The 19,235-nt window shown below is 32.2% G+C and overlaps 1 protein-coding gene across 3 annotated transcripts; it reads right to left on the bottom strand.

The window, feature by feature from the left end:
- Positions 1–883: 883 nt before the first annotated feature.
- On the bottom strand, positions 884–6,446 carry LOC133674566 (uncharacterized). 3 transcript variants are annotated; one of them, XM_062095750.1, is made up of 15 exons: positions 6,070–6,443; positions 5,631–5,758; positions 5,450–5,521; positions 5,253–5,366; positions 4,762–4,830; positions 4,617–4,673; positions 3,652–3,705; positions 3,521–3,583; positions 3,299–3,361; positions 2,749–2,913; positions 2,514–2,669; positions 2,204–2,284; positions 2,025–2,086; positions 1,745–1,870; positions 884–1,108 (listed from the first exon to the last, which is right to left on the bottom strand). In XM_062095750.1, the coding sequence occupies exons 1-14, from the start codon at positions 6,245–6,247 to the stop codon at positions 1,789–1,791; spliced, it is 1,344 nt and encodes a 447-aa protein (XP_061951734.1). In that variant the 5' UTR covers positions 6,248–6,443; the 3' UTR covers positions 884–1,108; positions 1,745–1,788. The 3 variants fall into 3 exon arrangements, with proteins under 3 accessions (XP_061951734.1, XP_061951735.1, XP_061951736.1); XM_062095751.1 differs by lacking the exon at positions 4,617–4,673 and having other exon boundaries at positions 6,070–6,445; XM_062095752.1 differs by lacking the exons at positions 4,617–4,673; positions 4,762–4,830 and having other exon boundaries at positions 6,070–6,446.
- Between the last annotated feature and the right edge of the window lie 12,789 nt (positions 6,447–19,235).

Below are 19,235 nucleotides of genomic sequence, written 5' to 3'. Positions count from 1 at the left end.
TTAAAACTCAGCCAACTCAATCCAAACAATATACCTCTTTATTCTTTCTTTTCTTTTTGTTATATTTTGTATCCCTTTTTTTAATTATTTCTTTCATTTTAGTCGATTAATTTAGCTAATATATTAAGTCTAAATTATTTGTTACAACTTATAACTAATTATAACATGACAATATAAACCTATCAATGAATATTTGTGATATCTATAAATAAAAAATAAAAAAGCAGCCCTTCCTAATATATCTAACTGCTCATGTCCAAAGAAATTTGAATGAATCAAATTTGTAAAATATTATAAACTAAATTGGATACAATAATTAACCAAAACCTAACCCAACTATATCCTTGACCACTCCAACTATATCCTTGACCACTCTTGCTTGCTAGAGTAGCTAGGTTCCTCATGGGGCATTTGACCAGATAGAAAGTTAGAACCAAGAAAAATCAGCCTTGTTCTTTTGGCGTTTAACCTGTACTCCGCCCCTCCCCTTACCCCTTTACAAGAAGATAACTAAAAGGAACAAGGGACGCTCTACCTCCAAGATATCTGGAATTCGAACCTTGTAAATGAAAAACAAAAGGCTTGAACCAGGCTGCAAACTCTGGGTCAGTCATTGATCATAAAACAGAAATATCCAAGGGCCGATCCATAAAAGTGTCTAACAAAGGCAGCGAGAGCTGCTCTAAGCGGGTGGCCAACCCATCTTCAAATTTAACTTTTTTGCATGCCAATGGGCCGACGGACCTCACTCATAGGTCCATTGCAGATGGCCCCAAGTTATAGCAGCACCGGCGGTCAAGACTACATACATGTGCCAGAAAGGATTACCAGTCATGTTCAAACAAATATGGCTGAACAAACATGATTCTAGAAAAAAACAAAATGATAGGGAAGATTTCAGTCATTTCAACTGTAAATTGAGAAGAATAAAAAATAAATTACAACTCTTAGGTCTCTACCAACATGACTCAAAATACATCTAAACTTTTGTAGTGTGAAAGGTTCTAGACATTCTTCACAAAGACTAAAAGGCAAGAAATTGCAGGTGCGGGTGCTCCGTGGATGGAAAATCAGTCCCAAAAGCCCACGCAAAGATCACAAGTCCCATCTGCAGGAAACAAAATTTCTGAATTAAGTCACCATCTCATAGCAACACAAGGTTAAATTCCTGACCAAAAGCATAATTTATGGCATTTGTGGTGGCACACACGAATTAGACAAACAATGTCGATCTTGTGTACCGAAAATAATGACTAGTAATCTACAGTATGGCAGATAAAAATAAATGTCTACCGATGCTAATTTGCCTCAATCCTCCAAAGTTCTAACCTTTGCATTAATTACTCCAAATTATAACCATTCACGTAATTACCCCATCGAGCATATCATGTCATGACCTTCTCACCTCCCATCTCGGCGGAGAAAAGGAGGGAAGAGAAATTAACAGCTTTTTTGACAATCATTACTGCAGTTGCAGCAGTATCAATGATTTGATATATACACAAAATTGAAGAAGTGGCAAATCTAAGTCCCACGAGACAATGGAGGGTCGCATCCTAAACAGATTGTAGAAGCCTGTAAGTGTACATCCAAACTGACCCTCAACTCAATGCCATGCCAAGAATCCAAAAAACTTTTAACTGTCAACTAAATGACTCAAGTTGCTCCGAGCCACAGTTAAGTTATGGAGAGAAGAAATGTGGAACCATTCCATGTCCCACACACTGCTTATGATGACACGTACCCCAATAAATTGCAATGGAAAATCCGAGCAATGCACCAAAAAGTCTACTTGTCTGAATGCCCCCGTTTAGCCTTGCGACGAGAGGGATTGGCATGAGCATTTCTAGCAGGTTTCTTTGCCTTTTGGCTGCAAATTTCAGGTCAACAACATTTAATTAAGCTGTGGATGACACTTATCAAAAATCCAAGTTGCAGCCCAAAAAATTGATAAACCGCAAATGAAAACGAGACAGACAGAAAATTCAATATCAAAGTGAATAATAGCTAATTAGGACACTGACCAGAAGATGGAAGAACAAGCTCTGGCCAAAATAATGACAGGTAGGGCCAACAAAGCAGAGGCCTGCAACATTGGAAGATGAATACCTTAATTAATATTGAGAAACTGCATTCATTAAGTTAGTTCGCTGAAAGGTAATCAATAAAAAAAAGGTCAAAATAAACGACCACGAATACATACAATGAACCAGATCAACTCTTTCATTGCAAGTGGTTTTGTGAGCTCGTGCTTTTCCAGTGTCTCTTGTACAGTGACTTGCACCTTAACCAAAAAATCAAAGCAAAAGCATGAAGTCATGGTATTTCTCCAGGCCAAGATGTTAAGTCATGGTTCCATGTACATTCCAATAACAATAGCCAAAGAAACCACTTAAAATGATCCATTTGACTAGCATACTCATAGAGACAATATAGAATCAGGATTCATTCTAATAACAAGCACGCAGTCAACCATAGCACGGCAACAAAGATGAATAAAACAGCACTGATACCTGATTGTGGTATGTGGTTGCAGATTCTAAAAACTTCCCATATGCATGAACTGCCTCTTTTGTGTACGGCTTCAAAGCCACTTTAACTTTATCAACATGGGGCTTTGTCATGGTAGCAACCTGATCAATATATGGCTTGCTGAACTTTTTAGCTTCCTGTGATCAAATTTAAACATATTAGATGAAAGATAAGGTGGTAGATATACAATAAGGGACAATATAACAGCACACACACCTGAAGGTAAGGATCAGCTATTTCTTGTACTCTGATGATGTGTGGAGTGACTGTAGTCTTTGAGGCCTCATAAATTTGAACTGTTTTAGCAGTTAATGATTGCACATGAGGCTTAACTTGTGTAGTAATCACAACCCATTGCTCATTAATAGCTGGGACCCATTTCTTCATGCAAAAAAGCAAGCAATTAATAAGTGCACACATCCAGTTTTCTTCATTTATTTGGCCAATCAGTTAACACCAAAGATTAGCATTCAAGCAACAAATTTAAGCTACAAACAATAAACAGTGCAGAGCTACTGGTTCACTCAAACTTTTTCCAAGCCAAATTTCAATTAGTCTACAGAACAACAGAAGATGCTGCTTAAAAATTAATCAGCCTTAAAAGGATTCTCAAGTCAATTGCACTGCTTAAAATTAATCAGTCTTAAAAGGCTTCTCAAGTCAATTACACAAGGTAAAACACGAGCCTGCATCGAAAAAATTAGGTCTAAACTCCCAACAATTAATAAATGAGCGGAAAATTGGAAAACATAGAAAGAGAGCTTACAGTTTTAATTGTTTCCACATGTGGCTCGGCCCACTTTTCAGCTTGGGCTTTTTTCTCCAGGGCCTACAAAGAGTCAACATTGTATTTTAGTAATATACATCATTTTGCAATTGAAGTGGTTTTTTCGGGAGGTGCTAGCATTTAACCACAGGACCATAACTAAATAGTAAACAGACACCACCAAAAATGGTAAACCACAATCCAACAACCAAAAGATTATACCTTTTGAATTGCCAGTTCCATGGTAGGTTTTCCATGCTCACTCCAATGTGTATGTGCCAGAGACTGAAAAGAGATGATATTAACACACATGACAAGATATTTTACAAACTACCATACAGGCATCATATCACCTGCCAACGAATCAACTGTACAGCAAGCCAAGGTGGAAGCCATGCCCCGTGAACCTGGTCATAAGACACAACTATGAATTAGCTCACTCTTGACACCAAATTCGGGTCTCAAATAGATCCTCCTTTGATGAGCCTCTAGCAAACAGTATTAATTTTAAGAACCAAAGCATGTATAGAAAAAAAAAATTGTCCTATGCAATGAAGAAGGTTCAAGAAGCCAAAGCATGTGATATATATCATATAATGCACACGTATAGTACAATAATGAACAAAAAAAGCTTCCATATTCAACCGAATCCTTGAAGTAGAATTTGGATTTCCAAATCATCCAATGAACCTAAATGTAGGAATGAAAGACAGAAATTTTTTCCCTTTTGTCAGGGATAAAAGTCGCACAAAGTTCTTGTTGTATAGATGCTATCTTTTCTTATTGAGGCCTTCTGTATTTGCTTGTCTACTGCTATTTGCACCTTTTGTTTACATGCTACATTAAAGAACTAAAACCAAAATTGATCACCAATTTAGCAAATTATTGGGTATCATTCCTGTCAGGATATGACCATGTTGTCACTTCCATGTTCTCTCATGATCTGAGGTGACCTTCAGTAAAAAAAAATTCTCACACTTGCCAAAAGCCCTGCTGCTAATTTGAGCAGGGTGTTATCAACATAGGAAAGGCATATAAAACATGAAGAGAACTTTCAGAAGTGTACAGTCTATGCTCCAAAGTTTCAAGGCTTGCAGAGAACATCAAAATCCAAATTCAGACGACAGATATGGATTTTCCTTCAGCTACTATATCTATTATTTCACAGGAGCACAGAGAAAATCCAAGAACTTTCAAACCAAATGGACAGATCGTTCGTCATATGATTTAAACTAGCATTTTCAAATATAACATCTGAAAAGTATGTAAGAACATAAAAGATGGATGAGCATGGCAAACAAATCCATTAATTCATTACCTCCATTAACTCTTTGGCCTTTGAAATGGCCTCAGATTTTGTTTTTATCAGTTCTTCCTAAGACATACAGAAAAGGAAATCACGTATAAGAATCACCATCATCCAGCATTAAGCATGATGCGAGTTTTAAATGATAGTATGATACCTCAGCAATTTTAAGAGCACGTTCTGTTTTACGGATTTTGCTTTTCTGCTCCACATTAATCTTTTCAAGCTATAAAGCAAAGACATTATGTATCACATTACTAACCATCACAAACTAAGAAATTGAAGGACAAACTCAGATTATAAATATGAAAAAGAAGTTGGTGCCAAGATGAAAAAAGAAACAGGCAGTAATATGTTGAAATAAGAGAAAAGTAAGTGTGATACCACAATTAAGAATAGGACTTAAGTAGCTGAAGAAGAGCATATGCATATGCATGCACATGACACTGATGCACACCTTTGGGGGTCCATTAGCATATCAAATTAAACAGGTGTTAAAGCCAGGTAGGACATTAAAGTCAAAAGACCATTAAAACTCTTCAAAATTGTAAATAAAATGCCTTGTCTGAGAACAGGGAAGGACTAAAGCTGTTTCATCATTCCAAAACTTTATGCATTTCCAGAAACACTGACAAACAAAGAACTTACATCTGCTAGCTTAAAGTTCAATTCACTAATCTTCTTTTCAGCTTCACTTGCTCTGGCTTCCAGGGCCTCGTTTTCCTGTTGTTGTGTTTCTAATTCCTTAGAGAGCTTCACCGTCTGCATAGAGAAGTAACAGTTACAAAGGCACCCAAAACTTCTTCCAAAGTCAATAGCTTTGGCTACCCAGTAGAATAATAAACCTGTTTCTCTAGCTCGCCCGCACGTGCATGCGCCTTCCCAACTAGCTCCTGAGCATCAATCTTCCCTTTTTTCTGTTTAGCAATAAAAATAAATTAAATAAAATAAGAAAAGCCTCGTCATAGCATGCACATTGAAACCTATTTCCATAATGCGAAACGACTAATCGAAAACATCGCATACCTTAAGAGATGAAATTTCACTCTGCAGCGACGCAATGCTATCAACTTTCTCTTGAATAATTGTCTCCTTCTGCGCTATCATGACATCCTTACCATTCAATTCTTTTGTTTTCTCATCGATATGAGATTCTTCATAACCCAACAACCACACGGTTAGTAAAAATATTTATTAAAAAAATCGTTTTAAATCCAGAAAACTAAACATTAATTAATTAATATATCTGGCTTGATTTTTGTAATCCTTGCATCAGTTATTTATTAATCACCCTGATCACAGACAAACCTGCTATAACCACTCAAAAATTACGAAAAATTATGCTTTCTATGGAAGATGAGATTCTTTCTTTCATCGATGGTATCTAAAGCCTAAGATTCAAACTTCAAAATTTCACTAAAGTTTCAGATTCATAAAAAGCAAAATTAGAAATAAAAGAACTAACCGTGTGCGTGGATCTTAGACTTGAGTTGATCAAGTTCGATCTTCAACGCGGACAAATCAACGGCAGCAGCCGACTCAGCTGTATTATCATCATCAACATCAGCCCTAACACCGACGGCGGTGAAGATTAGGGCAAAAACGAAGAGAATTGACAGAAAAGCGAGTTTTGAGGCCGCCATGAACTCAAACTCGCTGAAGGCAACTCGGAGAGAAAAAAGAGAGGAGAGACAGTTTTGTTTCGGTTTGTTTGGCAATTATACTGAGTCAGGTTGGAACGTGTTGAGCTAGGAGGAGAGGAGCATAAAAAATATCAATTCAAAGAAATAAACGTGAATGGAGCAGGACCAGAAAGGCTATTTATTAGTTATTTAATTAATTAATTAATTTTGTTTTCCATTGCTATTTCCACTTTTTCATGTTTGTTGACGGTTGGAGGCTTTGAAAAGGAGTTAGGGTTATTTACACGTGGCTATTGTGAGTTTCGGCCATTTTTACAAGAGGGTACTGTGATCATGTTGATTTCTAGAAGTATTTTAAATATATATATATATATATTAAAATAAATTTTTATTTTATTTTTAATATCAACATATTAAAATTATTAAAAAATATTAATTTCAAAATATTTTATTTATTTTTAAAACTCACTTGATCATATATAAAAATACAAAGTCAAACAATCTTCTATCAATCTTAAAAAAACAAGGTGATGATTAGAAATTTTATTTTTTAAGAAAATATAACTTGTTTTTAATTTTATTAAAAAATTAAGTTATTTTATTGATTTGATGACCTTGTTTAGACCTTAAATTTATGAAATAATTTGTCAAATCAGATTTTACAATTAAAATTAAAATTTCGACTCGTGTTAAGATTTATTGGGTAAAAGGGATAATAATTTCAAATAAATAACTTATATAAAGAAAATACGTGAGGGTTAATTAAGATAATTAGAGATCGTTTTTGAGAATTTGGCAAGAATTGAGTTTTATTGTATGCATTACAGATAATAAAATTTTGAGAGTTTTTTTTTAAATTAATTTTTTTAATATTTTTAAATTATTTTAATATATTAATATTAAAAATAAATTTTGAAAATTAAAAAATATTTTAAAAATCAATTGAAACTCGCGAGTTGAAAGCAAGACAGGTGGTGGTTGTTGAGCAGAGGTGTTAAAGTTTTATATGGTGACGTGGCAGCATTTGAAAGAGAGAGGTACACAAAACTAAGTGGGTAGGTGACACAAAGGCACCGAAGCTAAAACAGTAGGAAAGAGGTTTTTCAAACATAACAGAATTGTTGGCTCATATTTATTAATGGTTTATTACTGTGTTTTTAACTAAAAACGAAGATGAAAAAAGATTAATCTCTTACATTTCTAAAATAAAAAAAAAATAGTGTTGTTGATGTCTTTTTTCTATTTGAAAAATAACAGAAAACCTATAAAAACGAAACTATAGAGGATTTCTAAATTGTGTTTTCTAAACTTATTAGCATGAAAAGCTATTACTGGGCTTGAACCCAGGTGGACCTGGGCTCTTAATTCACCACAGATTTGGAGCCCAGCATCAACAAGGCTTCAACTTTGTTCAGTAATGCCCAGGCCAGGTCTGATCAGTTTTCAGAAGCTGGGAAGTTTGGACCGGGCTTTCTGTATCCCTGATCAATTTAAACTTGATTTAATTTCTTTTTAAAATGATGTTATTTTGATTGAAGCATATCAATTTAGGTTAATATTGAATAATATATGTTTTTTTATATAGAAAATAATGATATCTCTTTCCTCTGATCAGAAAGCTTACAAGAAGTCAGGGAAAGGTTCAAGGCTTTGGAAAATCAATATTTAGGAGTCTATGCTCGATTAAAAGTAGAGGTAATGTCATTTTAGATAAATGGCTCGAAATCTAAATCTAAATTTAAATTAGTGATATCACTCTCTAATTATATATTAAGATATTATTTTGGTGCAAGCTCGAACCTTTACATTTGGAAGAAGGCATAGAGGTAATAATAATATTATTTTGGTGATTAGCATATAAAAAAAATTAAGACACTTATGCACAAAGTAATAATAAAATGTAAAATATTAATTCTTTAATAAAAAGAGGGTTGATTTCATCATCAGATTGGCTGATTGAGCTCCTACTCTAACTCGTCCTCGTGATTGTAGATGCATCTCAAACTAACATCAACGGACAAAATATATTTGATCACCAGAGTTATATTTAGTTAATGTTTAAAGATTTTATGTGTGGGTGTAGAAAAATAGAGATGAAAATAACTATAAACTAAAAGAAAGAGGAGGGTATTTTATTGTACCACTCCTTGCATAGTATTATTTATTTTTTTTGTTTTTTTTTCTTTTTAGTTATTTTTTTGTTTAATTATATTTTTAAATATTATATTTTTTTCTATTTAGTTATCACACTCTCATGACACGGATCACAGGTTTGACAGGCAAACCTGGTTTGAAGAGTTAACTCAGTTGTCTCAAATTTTTTTTTTCATTTTAATTTCATCATTTTAATATTAATTTGATTAAAAATTAAATTTCATGATTTGTTTTGTTTACTCTTCATTAGATTATCATGATCTCATAACACGAGAATAATGTTTAACGGATTAAGCTGAATTAACTCGAGTTGTTTTTTGTGTCTTTTATTTAATTGATGTTTTTTTTAATTTTATCATTTACTATTTGGTCAGTTGGAAATTGAGTTTCATAATCTATTTTGATTTGCTTTTTATAAGAATATCTTGGTCTTAAGATCAAGGTCACGAGTCTTAACATTTTAATCCTGATTAAATCATGTCATTTTTATTATTTTCTTACCAAGAGGTTATATTGGTCTCATTATCTAGGTCACGAGTCCTTCAACATTGGATTTGCTTTTTATTGGGTTGTCATTATCTTATGACTCGGGTCGTGAGTTAACCTAATTAACTCATTTTTTCTTTTTTTTTTTTAATTTCATCAATTAATATTGTGTTTAATTGGAAATTAAGTTTCATGATTTGTTTTGGTTTATTTTTCATCGGGTTATCATGGTCTCATTACTCGGTAATAGTGATTAACGGTTAACTTGGCTTATTTTCTTTTAATTAAGATTTTTACAATTTTCATCGTTCAATATTAGATCCGACATGGACGATTGATAATTGAATTTTATAATTTTTTTTTACTCTCTCTTTATAGGGTTATCTATTAAAGTCACAAATTTGACATGTTAACCCAGGTTAAATCAAGTTCTTTTTTTATTTTTTTTCTATAAGGTTATTTAAGTCTGATAGTCTAGGTCACGAGTTTGATGGATTGACTTAGGTTGTTTTTTATGTTTATTTTTTAATTGATTTTTTTTTAATCTCTTCCTTCAATATTGGGCTAGTTAGGGATTGAAATTTGTAATTTGTTTCAATTTGTTTTTCAATGGGTTATCTTGGTCTTATGATCCAGGTTGCAAGTTTGACATGTTAACCCGAATTGTTTTTTAATTTTTTTTTTAATTGATTTTTTTTCAATTTCATCTTTCAATATTGTGTTGATTGGAAATTTGACTTAATAATTTATTTTGATTTACTTTCTATATAGTTATTATAGTCTTATAACTCGGGTCATGAATTTGAAATATTAACCTACCTAAGTTATCTAAGGTTAATCTAATATTTTGTTATTTTAATCTTAAAAAAATATTATGTTGAAATTATATTTAGTAAAATTAACATTTTTTTTTCTATTAAAATAAATCAGTAATATATAAATTTTTTTATATTCAAAAATAAACTTGACTTAACTAACAGCACAGCGGAGTCACTCATCTAGTTTATATCGACACGAAGAGATATTTTTTCTACCCAACTGTCTTTGCCCTCGATTCCACAATTCCACGATAGTAGTTAATCGCTATCTAATCCATGGTGTTTTTCTAATCACCAACTATACATTTTAGCCACATCTTCTATGAAGTAGCTATCATTGAACGCATCGGCCTAGCCTCATCTGTTTCAACTGACGAGACTTGAGCATTGTTTTAAACCTCAGTTTTTGACGTATGATGGTTCAGTCAATGCTATAAAAATAACAGAAGAACTGTGCTTGAAAGTTAATGGAAGCTGGATGGATAATTAAGAAGAAAATTGTAAAGAAGCGGGCAAGAAAAAATGATCCTTCTTCCTTTGAGAGCTCTCAGAGCTTGAATGAGGAGGTTCCTAGTGCTATATATGGAAGATTGTGTTAGATTAGAACGTGATGATGAACCTGGAAATGCAAGTTTGGAAAGTGTTGGGTGTGTCGAGGATAGTAAAGTTGTATCCTGTGAAGGCCCTGGGGATGTTGAACTCACCAATCCGGTGTCATGTATTAATCAAATTAAGCAATGAGAATAGAAACCATGTTGTCCAGCTTATTTCACCGATGTGCAGGAACATGAGGAGATATTGCAGAGCTAGCCTGAGGAGATTAAGTATATGGAGAATACAAAGAAAGAAAGTAAGACTAGTTAAAAGGAAAAAGAAATTGAGGGTGTCTATCTTTGAGTGCTATGTTTGGTACGAGATAAAGATGGCATGGGAGAAGAATTCAACTCGGATTCGAGGCAGACACAACAATTCTCCAAGAGTAGTAGAGATAGGAGGCCATCAATTGCTGGAATATTGGAAGGGCTATATATCTTGAAGCAAGATGATAAAAATCTATTGATTTTTGAATCACTACAGAAGATCTTAGAAAAGGAAAGAATGGGTTGGGAAGGGAAGTAAGAGCTGACTCTAAGCTCTTACAAGGTTACAGGGGAGATTTATAAGGACTTGCTCTGTGCAAAGGATATGGTCAAAGCATTACTGTTCTTCAACATGACTAAGCATTAGCTGCAATTTCTTTTTGTGGTTTGAGGTTACTATCTTGCTCGGGGGTCTGGCTTGAATTGGTTGTTGTTGTGGCTGATTTTAGGGTCGTTATGTGGTGGTTTGTTCCAAGTGTCGAGGGTTGATTTCAAGCTGGGAAGCCATGGTTGATTCTGGGTAGTGGCAAGGAGCGGTACTCTAGTTCCACACCATATCATTCAATCTCATTTCAAATGGAGAAGAAGCAAGAACAAAAAAGGATTAAAAAAATAATTAAAACAACCTCTTTTAGATCTAATTTCAAACGCATCATAGATTTAGAAAATAAAATTCGTACTTACATAGTTGCAATTATTTTTCCAGGGTTGGCCCCATTGGCCGTAAATTTAAACCACACATGTTTTCTCTCGTTCCCTGCCATTAAAGCAATGTCATCATACACATGTGGGCACCTTGACCTTGAGCATTGCATAATTGTTATAGCCTTTGCACTTTTTGATCATGATTTGATTTCGGTGCTGGATTTCTTTCCCTGTCCTCTCTAGAATGCGCTTTTGGGCTTCTGAGATCGTCAGCAAGATTATGATAATGATGCAGAGGAAAAGGGTAGCCACTTGAAATTAAAAGATAAAAAGTACGTGATTCTTTGCATGATTGAGATAACGCAATATTGCATACATTTTCTCCTTTTTCATTTGCTTTGTCGGACACACCTCTATCCTTGTCAATATGACTATTTCTGGGTAATTATGACAGCAAGTTCATATAAATGATACTTCAAAACTCTCTCCAAGAGTAATTACTAAATCGGAATATGATGTTTATATATTATATAAGAAAGTTTTTCATACATGGGATGTGCCATGCATGTGTATCTTATATATCAAAGTATATATAATCATAATTAAAATAAATAAAGGAATGAGAGAATGCCATACCTTTTAATTAAGAAAAAAAAAACCAGTAGTACGTAGTTTATGTGTTTCTGCGTGTATATCTAGCATTATTTAAATAATAATAATAATAAAACTGAATGTATACGCCTTGGTATTTGGTAATACTCTTCGAGCCAAGCATTAATTTGGACTGGCTTATTCTTGCTCTTGCTACCAAGTAGTTCTTGCATGAGAAGAAGAGAGTACAATGTAGCCAAGGACAGCTTGCCGGCCGGAAAAGTAATGATATCCTTGAACTTCCAAAAACGGAGCTTTGCTCTTACCTGCTGCCGGCAAGTCATCCTTGGCTGAATCACACTCTCTACCTCTTCATGCAAGCCCCCAAGGCAAACATTCGTCCTCTCGATCTTTTCTTTATATATTTGGAATGCCCTTGTAAACTGAAAACACCGTGTATATTTATAGACCGGAAAGAAAATGATGACGAATATACATGGAGGTGGAGAATATATATAAAAAGCAAGTGACCATAGTGTTAGCCAAGGGACAGGGCTGCCTTTAAAGCACCGCCAGGAACATGTCAAATTGCTAAGTCCATCAAACACTGACTCAATTTGGTTACCAGAATGGATCCCACTTTTCTAGATATTTCGTGTCCCGCTTTCGAAAAGGAGTCAAGAAAGGCACGGAGTAGTAGTGGTATGACAGTGCAAGCCGCAGTGGTACGATCTGCTGCATGGAGGAATAAAATATTTCATGTAGAGATATGATTCTGAAGAGTATATAGGCAAAGACTGGTATATTCGTGCTTGCTCTACTTCGGTTCTGTATAAAAAAGAAATTATAAGAATATCACGAATTTTTGATAATATTATTAAATGTAATAAAGTGATTTGATCTTGAAATTTAATAATTTATTTTTCTACTTAACTTGAGTTCGAATTAAACTATGTTGAAACCACTCCAAAGTTAATTATCTGATTTAATAGATTTAAAAATAACTTAAATAATTGATAAAAACATTACATAACATTTAAAAAAACTTGAAGACAATAATACTTTTTTTATATTGAGATAATATCATATTAGATCGATCTTGATCACCATGCAACCTGGATTAATTATGGACTTCAGCATGTTTAATAACTTTGTTGTTTTTATAATTTTTTTTAATTTTATGATAACATTAGATGCTTTCAAAATCGATCATCAACTCACTAAACAATTAAAAAAATTAAAGTATCATAAACTAAAAAAAACTTATCAAATTTGATGTGTAAACCCACTAAACCCGTTAATTAGGTAGTCTGGGTTAACACATCAACCCCGCAAATAAGGTAATAAACTTTATTGTGGTTAATAACTTGCTTTTTATATATATAAATTATTATTTTTTTTAATTATATGACAACAAAAATAGACGATCGCAAAATCGAGCGTGAAACCAATATTGAGATTTTTTTCAAGATTATGATAACCTTATAGAAAGCAAAACAAAACAAATTATGAAACTCGATCTCAATCAATCCAATATCAAATAAAGAAATTGAAAAGCAATGAATTTATAAAAAAAACAAAGACAATTTAAACTCATCATACCCTTCAACGAGCCCATGAACTTTCTAAAATTTAATAAAATATTTTTTTCTGAAACTATTTTTTTAACTATATGATAAAAATAAAAATAGACAATCAGATAATCAAGTTCAATTAGAAAAAAAATACCTCGCTAAATCCACAAACCAAGACAACCAAGGTTGCCTCACCAAATTGTCATATCGGGTCATTGACATCACAAAGTTTATTAACCTAGTTATTTTTTAATCATTTTTTATTTAACTAAACTTTTTAAAGAATAGACCATATTACGATGTTGAAATATTTTTCTTATATTAACTCGATGCTGAGATATTTTTTTGATACTGCAATCACCATATAAAAGACAAGTTAAAATAAATCATCAACTCTAAACCCCATAAACATATCATATAAAAACTAAATTAGAAAAAAAATCAATTGCTAAAGGGAAAAAAGGGTGAAAATGCAACAAAAAAAAAGGTTGATGTATGGTACAGTGTTTTCCAAAGAAAACAATGTTTTCTCCCTATTAAATAAAAAAAATTAAAGCAAAACACTATTCTAATTAATAATAATTTATGAGAAGAGATATAGTAAAACTCCATTCTCTTTTAGTTTATAGTTAATATATATAAAGTAAAGCCTTATGATTGTCAAATTATGTTTAGGATAGTGAAAAAATTAATTTTTAAAGTGTTTTTCGATTGGAAATATATTAAAATAATATATTTTTTACTTTTAAAAATTTATTTTTGACAACAGCCAGTGAAGTCAGTTATGATATCAAATATCACAGCCCGGCTCAACCTGCCAGATATTGTCTGTTTTGAGCCTTAATGCCCTCACAAATTTGTTTTTGATGGCTCCTCACAGCCCTAAAACACGTCTGACAAGTTAGCAACCAACATTACTAATATGGTCAACTACCAAATCCTTACTCGTCGATGTAGGATCTTATACTATCATATCAAAACGATCTAAAAATAAATAAAAAAAAAGATTTGAGGAAAAAATCTTTCTTAAAAATTGGCATGCTTTTAGTCTCAAAAGAGTACTAATCTCTCTTTTGATTAAAAATAAAAAATAGCTAGCTTATCTAATACATCGATTTTTCGATTGATTAAACAAAAGTATAGAAATTATAATTTTTTAACTCAAAATAAAAGAAGTGTTGGGATGAATTTTAAAATGAGTAAACATAGAAGGAATAAAGAGAAAATATGATATTTTTAAATGGGCAAACTGTTTAACTATTATGAAAAAAAAAACTCAAGTTCAAGGGTTAAATAGAGGTTTTTTTTTAAGACTTCGGGGAAGCAATAATCCCTCTCGAAGAAAGGGTAGCTCTGCTCTGAATATGAAAAACAAAGGTTGCATGTCGCAAATCCTCAGCATCCTTGCAAATCAAGCATATTGAGTCTCACTCGCTCTTTTGCGCACACAGGATTTGTATACACATCTAACATTTAGAAATTACATAGTCGTAGATGTCCTTAACAAATCTCACGAAACACACACACACACACACACGATATATATCTATAAAATTGCCGGAAATATTGACCAAATTGAAGGTAGGAGTAGATTAAATGGAGCTAATTAACCACTGTGGCTTCATGATGATAAATACGAGGCTGAAGGCAAGTAAAGGACACAAAATGGCGAACAACTTGCAAGGGTATGATCAGAGGAAGGGGAATATAGCTGTCAACATATAAAAGGTCGTAGCCGTAACATGCACCAAGCTGCATCGCATGATGTATTTGCTGTCATTTTGTTCCTCATTGGCAAAGCATCCTCGATCTTCTTCAGATCTCCATGTTTCATGTCTTGTGATTGCAAAAGGGTTAACGTCTTTTCCTAATTAACAGGCCGCCGCTTCCATGGATTCGGCCACATGCACGTTCAAAGAGAAAGTAAAGCCAAATCTCTAGTTATCTTCATCATCATATGCCCGCTACAGTATATGAGCTAATACCTAGCATTATTGTGCAATATTTCCTCCCAGCTAGCCTAGGTGAACGATAATTTGGACCCATCCGAAGCAAGATACATGCACACTAGCACATGATTTCCAGGAACGAGTGTCTAGTAAATATGGTTTCTTACCTGGATAACTAGGATTTTGATGTGTTCAAGGGAATGGCCAAGTAGTTGCTATTAATTTTGAGATTTCTTTCATGCTTAAATTTAGAATTTTTTTTTCTAGATTAATGTTATGCTTCAATAACTTGCGTGCATCTCGATTAATCTCATGATTTCTAAAGTTAACAACCATTTAAATTTTTAATGAATTTAAAATTTGTAAAATTTTAAATAGTAATTTTTAAAAAGCAAATTCAAAATCTACTTAATTTAAAAAATTAATTAAGGATGCAGTGGGATTTAGAAGGAGGGACATAGCACGGATCTCCATGTTGTGCAGGACCCATCAAGCCCTTGTTGAATAAAAAGATAAACTAGAAATTTAATTAGAAAGACAACATTTTCACATGCTATTGATAATTACATTAGACGTGGAAATTTGAGTTCTGAGGCTGGTAAGTGTGCAAAAACCACTCATACAAGTGTGCAAAGACCACTGATCATAAACAAAATTCCTTTATGTATTTTCTTGAATTAAATATAAATTAATAAAGTTGATTTAATTAAAAAATAAATTTCTTTTTAAAAACCAAAATTTAACAAATACCAAAAAAAAAAACATAAAGCATCTCTTGTTATTTAAAAAAAAGGATAAATTTTATAGAAAGAAAATAACAAAAAGATATTAGATGATGAAATATATATATGAAAAAAAGAGCTTGGAAAAAAATTAAAATAAATCTGAGTAAACCTTGTAAATTTAAATTAAATTCTCAAATCTACAATCTATTAATCCGTTAAACTTTAAGAAAAAGCATGAAGAATCATGTAAATACCTTACAAGAACATAACAGTCCAGACAAAAAGGAAGATTGATTAACTTCCGGTACATTAAATACAATTACGTGAAATGTCTGAAGCCTTTCGATGACATGAATTCGGCCTGCGGTATCGACACACGAGAGCTCTCTTTTATGGAGCCTTGCCCACCCGCCACCAAATTCAGTTGATCTCGCAAAATTGTTAGGACCGGCTTGGAGATTAACAGAACACCCCAGCACAATCGTTTTTATTAAAACACCGTTATTTCATTCTTTTTGATAAAAAAAAAAAAAGTTATTGGTTTTAATTCAACGGGTTTAGTAGAATTAATAAAATTACTGAAATGCTAATCAAATTAATTGCATAGTTATAAAATTTATTTAAGAATCACTCTAGGATATAAGTTTTGAGTTGGAAGAGTGGATCAATCTAATTGGTTAATTAATTTTTTAAAAGAAAAACAGTATCAAAATAATATTGTTTTTTCAACCTATATTTTAACAAGGTTTTACCCCACATTGACTAGGTTACGAGTTAACCCGGATTTTTATTAAGATTAATTTTTTATTTTATTTTTTCTCCAACCCAAAATAATCTAGGCTATAGAACAATCAAATCCTAAATTTACATATTCAACCAATTCAAATTTTATAACTATGATTAATTAGATTTTACAAAACTAATTTCTTGTCTAATTCAACTAGAAACCTATTCCAATTGATTCCAAATTTCCTAAGCAAGGTTGGCTTGGGTTTAACCATTTACCAAATGTAAAGGGAAAACTACAAAAAGAAACTATAAGCAACTATCGTGTAGCTTCACTATTACTAGAAAATTGATAAATACAAACAAAAATTTTGATGGAATATTTTCATCGGTTAATTTCCGACAGATTTTACCGACGAAAATATTCTCTCGGTATTACAGTGGGAAAAAAATAATTAAAAAAAGCAAAAAAAAACAATGACTTGTTTATACCAATGGAATTACCGACGGAATAAAGTCTGTCGGTAAAATCATTGGTAAACTATTAACATTGTTCAACATGTCAATTATAAAGGGAATCACCAACGAAAAATTCTGTCGGTATTTTCCAAAGAGCTCTGGAATTGTTCACTTCCCAGTTGTACTGTTAATTATTGTTCTTCACAGACAAAATCACCGACGGATTGAAAAATCGTCAGTGTTATTTGGCGGTTTTCTGAAAAATTTTGATTAAATTTAATATTAGAGACGAAATCACCAACGGATTGAAAAGTCGTTGGTGATATTTGGCAGTTTCTGAAATTTTTTTATTAAATTAAATATTACAGACTGAATCACCGACAGAATGATTAAAAATATTAATATTTGATTATTTGTCGGTAAAACAGCCCAATAAAAAGCCTAAAATCCTTAATTTCACAATAGACGGGGCTCATTTGTTCTTCTTCTTCCCCGTATATAAAAAACATCAATATCCATTTCTTTTTCTTCTTTTCTCTCCTCAACTCCTTCTCTTTTCCTCCATGCTCATGTATGTTTTCTTCTACTGACAGAATGAAGCGGGTAATGTTTTTTTTTGTGCGTCTTTTCCGTTAGTAAATTCATCGGTAATAATATTTTTTTATTACCAACAAATTTACCGACGGACAAAAAATTACCGATGAAAGATTTACAGACAGAGCATTTCCGTCGGTGATTTTGTTGATAGATTAATTACCAACGGAATGATAGTACAAATACTGACGAAAAAATCCATCAGTAAATATAAAGACTGTGGTAGTGAACTAGCAATTACACTAGCAACATATAGGCCCTCATGATAATTAAATTAAAGGAAAAACTAAAAAGCATTGGGATTTTTGCCCATATGCATCAAGCCTTTTTTTTTTCTAATTTCTAATTTGAGAGGATAAAAAGAACAGTGATAGAAAGACAAAATTATTATTAATGCCAATTCTAATAATAAAAAATATTATTTTTAATATCAATAAGTTTTATTTGATAATGAAAATTTTATTGGAGTGTTTTTTGGTATTCTCATCGCTAAAGATAACAAATTTGAGCTCGAGAAGTTTTTTGAATTTTGAGTTTTTAATTTAATTTTAAGGTTATATTTAATGTCATAAAAGGGTTTATCAATGTTTCTATTATATTTTCTAAATGTTTTGGGGTAAAAATTTATTGAAAAATAATTTTTTAGGCACAAAATACTCCTAGCTTGATTTTTCGATAACCTTTTTATCGCTAAAAATTGAGCTAACAAACGACGAGTAATATTGTTTTATTAAAAATAAAGGGTGAACAAACCATCATCCACCTTTTAATATTAAGAAGATATTAAGAGACCGGGCGCAGAGGTCATGTTTTTTTTTTATGGGCCATATGCCCACACACGACTGACTTCCTTTTTTTTTCCCTTTTTCTTTTGGTTTCTCCTTATTTTTTCCGTACATTTTACACTTTGATCAATTCAAGTAGATTACCTAAAAAATAATTTTTACTTTTTTATTGAACACCATTGGAATTATTTTTTTTTATGAAATCATATCTCTTTTTTTTCATTTAGAAAAAATTATGTTGTTCTTTATTTTTCCAATCCTTGAAAAAAAAATGGTTATTTTATACAAAAAGGAGTCATATACACGTGATTCTATGATTAAATAAAGAATAATTTCAGAGATAAAAAGTTATTAAATTTGATAGGGTGCGGGATCATGGGATTAACAGGTTATTTCAAGTTCACTTAAGTTTTTTCTCTTTTTATTATTCGGATATTTTTATTTATGTTTATTCCTTCAAAATTAGGTTAATTGAGAATTGAACATTGTAATTTTTTTTATTTATGATTCATAGGGTTATTACGATCTCATGACCTTAGTTATGAGTTTAGTTAATCAAACTAAATTGACTCGTGTTGATCCAATACATTGTTGTCTCAAATATATTTCCATCTCAATATGT

This window comes from Populus nigra, chromosome 15 (assembly GCF_951802175.1).
Source record: "Populus nigra chromosome 15, ddPopNigr1.1, whole genome shotgun sequence".
Lineage (NCBI taxonomy): Eukaryota > Viridiplantae > Streptophyta > Magnoliopsida > Malpighiales > Salicaceae > Populus > Populus nigra.
Note: the sequence above shows the minus strand (reverse complement) of the source record. Positions and strands in the feature narration are given on the sequence as shown.